At 36.4% G+C, this 11,244-nt stretch overlaps 2 protein-coding genes across 2 annotated transcripts; one reads left to right on the top strand and one right to left on the bottom strand.

The window, feature by feature from the left end:
- Positions 1-2,571: 2,571 nt before the first annotated feature.
- Positions 2,572-6,347, bottom strand: LOC108728923 (HAUS augmin-like complex subunit 3). The gene is made up of 9 exons (XM_018457745.1): positions 5,960-6,347; positions 5,664-5,882; positions 5,391-5,577; positions 5,102-5,322; positions 4,901-5,029; positions 4,400-4,739; positions 3,219-3,454; positions 2,968-3,136; positions 2,572-2,893 (listed from the first exon to the last, which is right to left on the bottom strand). The coding sequence occupies exons 1-9, from the start codon at positions 6,139-6,141 to the stop codon at positions 2,741-2,743; spliced, it is 1,836 nt and encodes a 611-aa protein (XP_018313247.1). The 5' UTR covers positions 6,142-6,347; the 3' UTR covers positions 2,572-2,740.
- Positions 6,348-7,439: 1,092 nt separating this feature from the next.
- LOC108728925 (UBX domain-containing protein 7) lies at positions 7,440-9,924 on the top strand. Its single transcript, XM_018457748.1, has 8 exons — positions 7,440-7,619; positions 7,852-8,094; positions 8,205-8,479; positions 8,737-9,009; positions 9,083-9,140; positions 9,279-9,446; positions 9,526-9,611; positions 9,692-9,924. Exons 1-8 carry the CDS (start codon positions 7,580-7,582, stop codon positions 9,848-9,850), a joined length of 1,302 nt encoding a protein of 433 aa, XP_018313250.1. The 5' UTR covers positions 7,440-7,579; the 3' UTR covers positions 9,851-9,924.
- The last annotated feature ends 1,320 nt before the right edge of the window (positions 9,925-11,244 follow it).

Here is an 11,244-nt window from a genome sequence, read left to right as displayed (position 1 = left end):
TAGTAAACAGACTGCGCAACGGGGACCTGACGGTTTCTCTCGAAGCTCTATGTTTTTGTCCTCTCTCTTTCTAATGCCAGAGATTACTATCTCTCTCTTCACGCCGACAATCCAAGTTCCATCTCTCTCCTTCCTTCTTTCGGTGTTTACCTGAGCCGAGGAGGTATCCCATGCAATAATAAACAGCCTGAGGTAGGGAGAAAAGAGAGAGAGCGCTGCACTTTCCTTTCAGAAAAACCAAAGTTCCTTTTCTCGCCGTACCAGGAAAAATCTCAGAGGGGAGACAGAGAATCCCTTTTTCCAGAAATATAGGCTATTTTCCGATTAGCGACCCAGTCTCGTCTGAATAGCAGTCGTCGCCGAGACACGTCAACAATAACACAGGCGATGTGTATATAATATATATATATATATATACATATATATATATAAGCACGACGGAATATCCGCGTACAGGCGCGTCCGTACGTAATCGGACGGGTATGATTCACTGAGCAAATACGCGGGGCGGCGATGTATCCTCTCCGCTCGCTTTCTCGAAACGTCGTCGGCGGAACGCGGCACGACGAGACTCGAGACTCTCGGGAGTCGCGCGCGTCGAAGCGCGGCTGGCTGTTGAATGAACTGCCCGCGCGCGAGTACGAGCGTGCGGCTAATCTACGCGCATAAACAAAACGCACACCAGCGCACCGCGCAGTGGCAGCTGCACGTATACACGCAACCGAGCTCTCCTCTCCACTACGCGCTACACCAGCCGCACATTGTTTTGCTTCCAGGCCGATCGAACGTACACAGTGTGTGTCTCTCTCTTTCTCTCTCTTTCGCTCGCTCGCTCTCCGAGGATCAGTGCGGCGGGTTGCACAATGCGCGCACACGCTCGTTACACGCACCTCTGTACTCGGCTCTGATGAGGTAACGCACTAAGGGGAAGGGGGGTGGGAGAGAAAGAGGAACGGAACACGGTGAGAGCGAGTGATTATTTTGGCTCGACGGGAAGATGATAATCTCGCGCGGGACTCCCGCTTTCGAATCGGATACACCAGCCGACGGAAGATTCCTTTTCCTCTATATCTCTCTCTCGTGATTTTCTTCTATTTATAGTCTCTTATTTTTCTTATTCTGAGGTAGTCTCAATTCCACGGCTCGTTATTCCATTTGTTACTCAATGACGCGACTCTCGCGGTTTTCTTTTTATACCGTCTCGTTTTAAATGTCAATTCAGACGTAAGCCGGAATTTATTTTCACCGTTCCGACTTCGAGGTAGTCTCGGTATACTTCGCTGTCTCCGGTCCTCGGGTTTCAAGGGCCTCCACGCGTTTAACAATTCGCTCTCTCCGCGAGAATCGCCGAATTGTCGGCGCACCACTTGTAACGCGTTACGCGCGGCGCGTTGGAAAACGTCCGGTGCGCCTGCTCCTTTGTTTACCTGGCGTGACTTCACCGCGCGACAACGTCGACGGGGGCCCCCGACTTCACTTGACGCGGAGCGGAGCGGCGCCAGCGAGCAGGCTTCAGCGAGCACGGAGAGCAACGGAGAGCGAAGAGCGAGCGGCCGCCCGTACGTCCGCCAGCCATGAACCTTCTACTCTGTTATTATTGTTTTGGTCGGGCGGCGCATGCGCCCCGTCACCTTCCCCGCCGGCCGCCCTCGGCCCGGCGCCCCTCCGGCCCCGCGCTCGCCGGCTCGTGTAAACAAACCGTTAACTCACGGGTGCCCGGCGAATCGATAATACTCCTCGCTTTGCCACTTCCCCGTTCCGTATTCTCTCTCTCGCTTCCCTCCCTCCCACCCTCCTGCCGTTCGCTAAGAAAGCATGGATCGCTGCCGATTCGTAAAAACGCCTTTGTCACATACTCGAGGAATGCGCCGATAAGACACCTTCGAAACGGGCGTTTCATAATTCATAACCGTGGCGTTCGCTTATAAATCTCTTTTGTATTGTATATTCGGATCTCTTTCGGAAGCGTGGTGATTTTGAACGAAATTTGAGACAAAGAGGGGGACGGGGAACGAAGAGAAGGACGAAAGGGCAACACGTCGATGAGGAAACAGGAGAGGAAGGGAGAAAGGTGGGAGGGAGGGGAGGGAGACATCGATGCGCGCGGATCAAGGTTACACCAGGTTACACCAGGTTACACTCGGGCACCTCCGCTACGTCATCCCCCGTCGTGTTTATACGCGCGTGCGCTCAGCGCGCACGCACACACACGCTCGTCCTTGGGACGAATCATTCATTATCGCGTCCACGTATAATGCTCCGCGCGTATTTATTATGTCCACGAAAATTCAGCGATGTCGGGTTTCCTCTAATAACTTAAAAGAATTAAAAGGTCGAGACCATGAGCGTACCTAAAATTTGACAGAGGGAGGCGAAAATTTATCTTCACACAAAAAAAATTAATTACCATATTTATATTAAAACCAACTTTCAAGGATTTTCAGTGAACTTTATTATGAATAATGTGTAAGCCACGAGTGTTCAACTTTTTATCGTAAATTCATGGTTTGTTTTTCTTTATCAATATTTGAGGGGGGAGGATAAATGACGTCCCTCCTCTCTACGCCTGTGAGCTAAATTAACGTACTGGAGGGAATAAGTAACTTGGTATTTTACAGAGTATATTTACAATGTACTGTGTTTTAATTATTTTGATTTAAAAAAGTACAAAAAGCTTGAAGTATCGAATACCTCTTTTCCTGTCTCCCTATACTATACAATTGGTTTGTAGATTGTTAATTTATTGATTCAGTTTACTTTCTACGGTATCTCTAAAGTGAGACTCATTCGCTTTTTGTTTTGCTTCCTCGTATCTCAATCTTAATGTATCGGGTTCTGCCAAGAATCTCTGCCATAAAATGTCCTTCTCACGTTCTAAATTGGCGTCCATCCTCTACAATACGGGAATTATTAGCAAATGTCATATGTTTTCACGAATTATTAATGTTTGTAACGCGCCAACTATACCATTCGTTCTTTGAACTGATTCCTGATCTTTGTTATATCTCCTTGCACCTGTTGAACGATTGTGGATATTTCCTCGCACTTGGAGCTGATTTCATATGAAGTTGACCTGAAGCTAATTGTTGGTCCATTTTGCGTCTCAGCCGTGTAATCCTTGTTAATTTCATTCTCTCTAAACCCATAGAAATATACATTAAACATACTCATAGAAAAATAATGTATCGTCGATACATGAAATTATTAATAGTACTTACAATTTTTGTAATTTGTCAATTTTATCATTCGGATATGTTTCCAGTATTAGTTTCTTCTTCTTCGCGTTGTCAGCTATTAAGTCATCGTATCTTTTCAACGCAGCAGAGAACGACGACTCATTCGAGGTATCATCACCGAGCATCATAGACATAAATATTTGATTAAACGCATTGTACGTTTTTGGAGATTGCGTTACAAGTGCCGCATATTCGTCCTGTTCTTGCTGCATGACTTCCTACACATTTCATTATGTTTCTATGTGTGTGAATAGTGCAAATTATTATTTTTATTATTTACACAATAACTTTGTTAATAATCAATATTTAAGTTTAATAAGTTTAATAACTTGACAATTACATTCGTTAAAATGTCGTCAAATCGATTATAGGCTCAAAGTTACAAAATATTTATTACTTAGGATACTATTAACAAAAATGTAATGACATTGCATAATGACTCAAAGAAAAAAATAAGTGGTAATGTAGCCTTCCATAAAAATAGCCTTAAATTATTAATTTTGTTTAGAAAACAGTATTTGGTTACAAAATTAAGAAAAAAGTAAAACATTTTAAAATGTATGCAAATGAATGTATATACATTCACGTAACTTCTGCATATAAGCTACTCGGTACTAAAAATCTCAGTACTAAAAATAGTACACGTAATATAAACTATAGATCTATAACAGTAGAGCTACAATCGATTATCAAATAATTATTTTGATATTAAAATCTTAAAAATGAGGTCGTGAGTAATCAATATCCATAGAGGGCCACGTTAGCAAAATGCCATGGTATTGTTTAAATTTGCATAACTCAAAATATATACAGTCAAATAAAATATTAAATAGCAAATAACACACTCAAAAATACATATATTCGTGTGATAATACGCTCAAGTTTAAGAAAAATGAGGAAATAGGTGTAATTAAATGTTAAAGTGTACCTTAGAAACGTTTCGAAATATTTGAAAGTAAAAATACGTTATAAGTACTGGCTATTGAGTACTGGTAATATTAGCATCATGGTGTAATGGCGAGCTACTGAACTAATAATTCCATAAGTAATCATTAGATTCGCTATCTAATAGCAGAGATATTAAGAGAGGCCACAATATATACACTGGCCATAATACCACCTTCTCCTCTATCGAATTGAGAGAGCAATACATTGATACTAACACATCTTGCAGAAGAAAGCTTATATTCCGTGATAATGTAATGACGAGCGTCAGCGATGAATTCGGCAACTTCATGCAGGCGGCGAAATTGCATTTCCATTAATAAATACAGCAGATCCACGTGAACATGTCCGTGCTTTCCTGCGAGAGAATGTAAATTCTTGAGCTTCTCGAGACGGGCTTTCCTCCGTTCGACACGGGCAAGCGCATCATTCTTCAAGATCTTTATCGTCTCCATTTCCGCATATTGCACTACTACTTCTGGTAACTGTTGATCTCGCAAAAGCTCAATATTCTGCTCCAAGATATCCCTCTTTATGGTTAACGTTTGTATTTCGTCGCTGTTTATAAATAAAATGTTACGATTTAATATATAAAACATTGTTTATTTTGTTCTATATTCAAACTATATATATATATATATATATATAAGTAATATTAATAATTCTAGTATGAAACAATCAAGTAAACTTAATTTAACATGAGTAGTATTTTTACTCACTGTAATTTACTATCCTCAGGCACTTTCAAAATTCCACCATTGTAGATATCCTGTACACATTGTAATATTGCCATGTAACATTCCTCTTGAACACTAGCAGTAATCTCTTCTAATTTAGCGTTGGTTAAGCTGTACAAGAAATAAGAAAAAATACAATTATGTTAATACATTTTTAAAAAAAATAACTGCCAATTCACTTACTTTTTTTTACACATATGTAACTCAAGCATCCTTTCATCCATCTGTTTGTCCCTACTATCATTTATTAGAGATCCGTAATCTAAATCCTCTTCTGAATGCTCTTTGTTAGCACTAGTTCCAAATTGTTTCTTTATATGAATACCTAGGTAATGATTGTAGAGTTCTATTTGTTTAGCAAACAAGTGGATAGGCATTTGTGACCATAACACCGCACTGCCTCGCTGAAAAAGAAAATAATAAGTAAATCACATAATTTAATAAAATTAGTTACAAAGTTTAAGATAATTACATTCTTAGCAGCATTGGCATATACATTTAGAAGACTCTCGATATCCTTTGAAAACTGACAAGTTTCTTTATCAAATTTCTTCAGAATAACGCTGCAATCGTCATATGTCTTTTCTGTTTCGATTTGCTCTTTATTAAGCATAGTTTCTGCTTCTTCAATGTCATCATCTAGCTTATTCTCAACTTCTCTATAACAAAGCCATTTCTCTAAATTATTTAACTGTTACATAAATACTTCAAAAGAGAGAAAACATAACTTTATAGAAATCCTTACTTCAGAGTTTTTATACTACGTCTCAACGACTGAAGATACTCCTCATCTTCTTTGCAGCTTTCCTTCAACGCTTCATATTCCGCGAATAGATCCTCTCGACACGTATCATCTATGTCAACAAGTTTCAACAAGTTCGGGTAATCTCTGGTGGCTTCCTCCAAAGCAGCGTCCAATGCTTCACCCTCAAACATTTCGCCAGCATCTTCCAGTGTATTTTTTCTGTAAAAGAAGAAAAAAAATCAAAAGTCTAATCCGGCTATCCCAGTCAACTGTGGTTTGTAAAAGAGGTGTTTTACAATTTTATCTCCTCGTTGGAAAGAATATTGGCACTGCTCACGTTCTTGCAGAACCACTCCAGAAAAGGTTGCGTGCTCGGATCGTCGCATACTTTGCTCAAGATCTCAGGTGTGATCCCCGATGATAGATCTGGACGTAATCCGCGAAGCTTGTTGTAGAGCAGTTTACCGGTGACACTCATCTTCCTTTATATCACACTTTCTCCTCTCTCGATACGCCGTTTCAGTTTCCACAAAAATTTCTAGTCATATCTCACACCACACAGTGTGATCAAACAGTTCATCCCATAGCACGCTACTTTAACTTTCAACAATATTGTCCTTGATTTGATACAATTTGACACAATTTGACGTTCGTTTGAATATTGTATCAGAGATGTGGCTCATGTGGCCAGTAGCACCATTTAATAAATTTGATTGGCTGAAGCTGTAAAATATGATTTGCGCCATCTTTTCAAATTCTTTGTAATTAACATCGACAAATATTAAAGATCGATAAAATCACCCGCGATATATCGACCATCGATAAAATCATGAGTAATTTTATCGCTGTTATGTTCCTATATTAGGTGCATTCAGGGAGACGCTATTAGCGCTATGTTTCATTCTATCCTTGTTTTACGTTTAATAAACAACGAAGATAGAATGACAGATAGCGCTATTAGCGTCTCCCCGAACGCATCATATATTGTAGACATTTGACATTAAAATTAAAATTAAAATTAAATAATTAAAATTAAAATTGATAAAATTATCAGAACAAATATTTTTGTCTCAAATATTTTAGACGTCAAATCAAAATATAGATGTCTTCGAAATTTTAAGATAACACGTCAGAATAATTTTTTTTATATGTGAAATATTAATAATTATATATGATATCGTTATATTTTTTAATTAAATCTCTTTGCAAATATTTGAATAATTAAACATAATTACCAATGTATTTATTTAATAATATAATTCAATCATTCAGAATTATATTAATATAAAATGAGAATTTTATATCATAAATTTTTTATAAATATAACTTTATAAATATACATTGTAAAAAATGCAATTAGAATTGTTATTACACGAAAATTCTAAAAATGACGTTTTTCTTTATCGTGAAAATAATGTATATCAAGTCCATTATAAAAATAATTTCGAATTGTAATATTAATACTAATATTAATAACGGCAATAAAGAAAATTACATGCGATTTCGTGTATCAAATGGCGTGAAAGCGATACAGCAATTACAACAAAACAGATTAATTGCGGCAGACTAATATTTTTTTTTAAGAATAAAACGCTGTGTTTCTTTGTAAACATGTTTTTAATACTTTAAACATGCTTTAAATAGTGTTATAAAAAAACATGTAAGAATATGTATTAAACTGTTTAAAACATGTTTTTTTTTTTATCAACCCTGTAATGCAGCGTATCGTGATGCTCGAGATGTCATTTGGTTCGTGGTGTAGTCTAGTGAGTAGTGAGTGGGCAAGAAAGTGAGAGTCAAAGCAGTCAGAGAGGGAGAGAAAGAGGGACGAACAGAGATTTGGAGGTATTTTTCTTGTGCGATCGGTTTTCGAGTTCGGTGAGAAAAATTCCTTCTAAACTCGCGAGATAGCCACGATGGATCGCGAACTGGTCGACAAATTCATCGAGGTGACGGGTAAGTTACGTTTTGTCTGTAAGTTAGTGCGAGAATTATCTTTCAGGTTAAATAACGCGATCGTAACCAGCCAGCGTCGCGAATATATATATATATATATATAAACACATATTTTTTTCTTCAAATTCGAGTGAATCACGACGAAGCTGCAAATATAAATGCTGGGAATGATATCCCGTTGCGGATGGACGCGGACGACGTGCTGGATATTCAATTTGTGTCTTCCATTTAGGCGAGAGCGAGGCGACCGCTCGGCAGTACCTGACGTTGGCCGATGGAAACGTGGAGATGGCGATCAGTTTGATGTTCGAGGGTGGCAGACCACCGGAGACCGAGAACGCGAATCCTGAGCCACCTGTGAGGGCTCCGATACTTCCAACGCGTGAGATCCTGGTACCCTCAGATCCAATGTGTTCATTGCCACAGTTGTCGAATAATGTGTTTGATAGATTCAGAGATTTTGCGGTGGAAACCCGTACGTATTATCGTGTAACATATATCAATTAGAATATCTATAATGCATGATATATATTAGATATATATATATATATGTATGATATAATACATACTGGATGATTAATACAGAACGGCAAGAAGAAGAGATGACTCGTCGTGTAACCGGTGCAAAGCAAATGTCTCAGACGAAATCAAAGCGGTTGGAAGATCTGTTCCGACCACCATGTGATATTCTCTTTTTGGGCTCCTTCATGGAAGCACGGGACCATGCGAAAACTTTAAATCGTTGGCTGCTTGTCAATGTTCAGAACCCACAGGAATTCAGTTGTCAGGTGCTCAATAGGGATGTGTGGCCCAATGAACATATCCAAGAAATTGTGAAGGATCATTTTATCCTGTGGCAAGTATGTCGTACCAGAATACCATGCCACTTTTTATGTATTAAAATCAAATGTACTAATTTTTAATAAATATTTGTTTAAATAGTTTTAGTTAAATATTTACTAAATATAATTATTTGGTACAAGAATTATTAATTTGATTTATTGGTAAAAATGGTAAATATTAGTACTATTTAAACCAATATTTATTAAAATTTATTAAATTTTTTTCTGTGGTTCATGTTCTGATTCATTGAACTACATTTGTTATTTTCAATCAGGTCTTATCTAATACTTCGGATGGAAAACGTTATATAGACTTTTACAATGTGGTGGCATACCCTTATCTGGCGATTGTAGATCCTAGAACAGGAGAGTGTATGAAATCTTACAATAACATTACTGTGGATAGCCTGATCTCTGATTTAAATGATATACTAAGCACACATCCATCTCCAGAAAGTGCTACGTATGTTTCATCTGACTCTAAAGATTGGAATAATTTTCCTACAACACCTCCAAAACGAAATACTATAGCTGATCAGATAAAGAATGTTAGTATTTAAATTTTATAATTCCTTTTCTCTTTTCATAACTGATTTTTTATTATAATATTCGCTTGTTCAGGATTGTGGACCTAGTAGCAAAACTTCTAGACTTTTATCAGAAAAAGTCACATATTTTGGTTAGTATCTTTAAAATTAAGAGAACTGATTTTATAAAATTATGTATATATTGATTTATTTATTTTACTAAATTAACTACACACAGAGTACCATTTTACTTATTGTTAGTTTCTTAAATATTTGTGTTATATACACAGGAAACGAGAATGTAGCATCTGACAACATTACAAGTTCGAGTGTTCCAAGTTTGAATGCTCCAAGTAGCAGCAATACTGCTTTTAATAAAAAGAGGAAATTGAATGAATGTGCAACTAAGCAGCAAAAGGACGAAAAATTAAAATCAGATACAACTAAATCTGAAACAGGTAAATAGGACATCTTCTGTGACTTGTAGTGTTTTCAATGTATCCTTTATTTCACCTACAAAATAACTCTTTAACCCAGGCGACGAACCTTTTCTACGGCTCTGTCTACGATTGCCTAATGGTGCAAAGGAAACAATATCAATGTGTGCAACGGATACCATAGAAGTATGTATTCGAATCTCTAAGATTGTACGATTGTATAGTGTGTAAAAGAAAAATATAATATAATTGCACATTTTTTTTAGGACTTTTTGATTAAAATGGAAGAAATGGGTTTTCCATCAACAGAGCATACATTTTTGGTGCCATTCCCAAAAACGAATGTTGGTGCATTATCCGCAAATACTCGTCTACTAGATACGATCTTGTTTCCAACGAACACAGTATTCATATCGAAGATATAGTAATTTTCTCTGAATGAGTCATAATTGCTTCCATTACATTTCCTTAGTTACATTTTCTTCATTATATTATGATAATTGAGACATTCAATTGAAAATTTTGTCACTGTTATTTCCACATTACTATACGAAAGTTTGTAAAAATTGTATAGTTAAAACTTTAGAGTTTGATCTCTATTCCTTAAAATTAATGAACCAATTATTCATATCTTGTGTTTATTTAAGTACATCTTGAGATGTACGTTCTCATTTAAAGATACATTTGTTCATATAATGCAAATGATAAAGGCACTGCCATTCGGTGTTCATGTCAAAAATGCGTTCATTAATCTTTTTATCTTAAATTAGGATTTAAGATTGTTGCAACTTATAAGAAAAAACAGTTGCATGCGTAGTTACTGCCGAAGTATCGTCGAATATTTTTAGTTTTTATTACCATTTCCGGAAAATCTTGCAAGTGCCGTCCATAATGCGTACAACCATCACAGTACATTCTTGTTTTGGAATATTTCGAAGTGGCACACAACAAATTGTTATATCTTGGCAGTCATTTTATAGCATTATTACATGATATAATGAAACATTTAAAGCGTTCTATATGAAACTTTTATCAATGTGATTCAAAATACAGGACAAGTAAGATTCCATAATACAATATATATCACAGCTATAAATGAAAAAAATGAGATAATGCAAACATTTATGTACATCGCAATACAAGGTATATCAATCAACGTATCTTCTTTTCGTTAAGATAATCAATTCAAGTTACAACTGCCGATATAGTTAAGATAAACATAGGTCAGGATAGTTTAAAGGTATGAATTATAATTAATGTCAATAGAATATATGCTGATATTATGCATTGACTACAGGTACACGTCATGTCATCTGTATTTTTACTTATTTCGTAGTAAATAGTGTCATAATTCTGTAATATACATGGTAGAAAGTATTTCTCCTATTACGTGTGTACTTATATTAAATATATCATTTATTTCAATCGTATTAATATCTCATATATATCCTGCACCACTTTTAAATATAAAATTCTAGTCTTTTTAGAGAGAGCTTACTTGTCAGCAAATAAAGTATTACTTGAATTTTTAGTTTCATATATTCCCTTTAATAAATAATCTTAGTTATAGATATATATTATAACGATAGGAATATTGATTCACATACATATATAACAAAACATGTATTATATATACATGGTCTGATAATAAAATTCCCATACTCTGCAATAAAAAGACATCTCAGGTAACAAAAAGTTGTTTTCTTTCAAAATAGTCCCCCATGACATTAATACACTTCAAAACAAAGTCCGTAATTGCTGTTTAGAGCATTTGTCATATTCTTCTGAATATCCTTCTGACATCTTAAAAATATGTATC

Source organism: Mycetomoellerius zeteki, unplaced genomic scaffold, assembly GCF_001594055.1.
Source record: "Mycetomoellerius zeteki isolate Tzet28-1 unplaced genomic scaffold, Tzet1.0 scaffold667, whole genome shotgun sequence".
NCBI classification, from domain to species: Eukaryota; Metazoa; Arthropoda; class Insecta; order Hymenoptera; family Formicidae; genus Mycetomoellerius; species Mycetomoellerius zeteki.
This window is presented reverse-complemented; position numbering and strand designations above follow the sequence as displayed.

Excerpts from the sequence above, each read along its gene's own strand:
- LOC108728923 (XM_018457745.1), bottom strand. The coding sequence starts at position 6,141 with ATGAGTGTCACCGGTAAACTGCTCTACAACAAGCTTCGCGGATTACGT. Across the intron at positions 5,030-5,101 it reads TTACATATGTGTAAAAAAAA|CTTAACCAACGCTAAATTAG; the intron begins GTAAGTGAATTG and ends TTTCTTGTACAG. Across the intron at positions 3,137-3,218 it reads ATTGACAAATTACAAAAATT|AGAGAATGAAATTAACAAGG; the intron begins GTAAGTACTATT and ends CTATGGGTTTAG.
- LOC108728925 (XM_018457748.1), top strand. The coding sequence starts at position 7,580 with ATGGATCGCGAACTGGTCGACAAATTCATCGAGGTGACGG. Across the intron at positions 8,095-8,204 it reads AGATTTTGCGGTGGAAACCC|AACGGCAAGAAGAAGAGATG; the intron begins GTACGTATTATC and ends TGATTAATACAG. Across the intron at positions 9,612-9,691 it reads GTGCAACGGATACCATAGAA|GACTTTTTGATTAAAATGGA; the intron begins GTATGTATTCGA and ends CATTTTTTTTAG.